The following is a 605-nucleotide window of genomic DNA, read 5'->3' as shown; positions in this document are numbered from 1 at the left end:
AGAAGTTTGATCCACTACTCATATGCTGCAGACTGATCAGAAAGCTTAGCCAAAAGCCTCAAACTCCCAAACAAGGTGGGGATACAAGTAATCTCCATACAACCCATGCGCACTCCCTGTACTCACCCCATCCTTGGTATATTTGAAGCTGACATTCTGCACCATGATGACAGGAGGCGGGATTTTCCCACAGGGTGGGAAATAGAATGACAAAGTCTGTTAACACAGAATATCCACTTGTTAGACACCCTGGAGCACACGACAACCTAGTCATTCTGCTATAACCATGCCTCACTACAAACATCACCTGTAACCAAGGCACCAGACTATTTATTCGGATTAGTTGATTGCAAGCTCATCTGCTGGCTAATGAGTCCCTATTTCTTTACCCTTGAAACAAACATGGGCTTACACTCTTCAAACAAGTAGGAGTTACTCTGAGCATCCTCCCCCATCTTCTCCAACCACTAGACACTCATTTGTGAATGTCTGCAAAGTAGCCTTATTGATATGACAAATTCCCTTCTCTCCCCTAGAAAATTACCCGTCCTCTTCCCACTCTTCGGCATTATGCCGTCTTCACTACAGTTGTCCCTGGGACCAGG

General features: G+C 45.3%; 1 protein-coding gene across 1 annotated transcript in view; it reads right to left on the bottom strand.

Annotated features, from left to right (window-relative positions):
- Positions 1-605, bottom strand: part of ABCF2 (ATP-binding cassette, sub-family F (GCN20), member 2) — an 8,561-nt gene that overhangs the window by 3,435 nt on the left and 4,521 nt on the right. The window contains exon 9 of the mRNA XM_009889156.1: positions 127-216. Coding sequence (XP_009887458.1) covers positions 127-216 — 90 coding nt within the window. The remainder of the gene's footprint in view (positions 1-126; positions 217-605) is intronic.

This window comes from Charadrius vociferus, unplaced genomic scaffold, assembly GCF_000708025.1.
Source record: "Charadrius vociferus isolate BGI_N301 unplaced genomic scaffold, ASM70802v2 scaffold971, whole genome shotgun sequence".
Taxonomy (NCBI): Eukaryota; Metazoa; Chordata; class Aves; order Charadriiformes; family Charadriidae; genus Charadrius; species Charadrius vociferus.
Note: the sequence above shows the minus strand (reverse complement) of the source record. Positions and strands in the feature narration are given on the sequence as shown.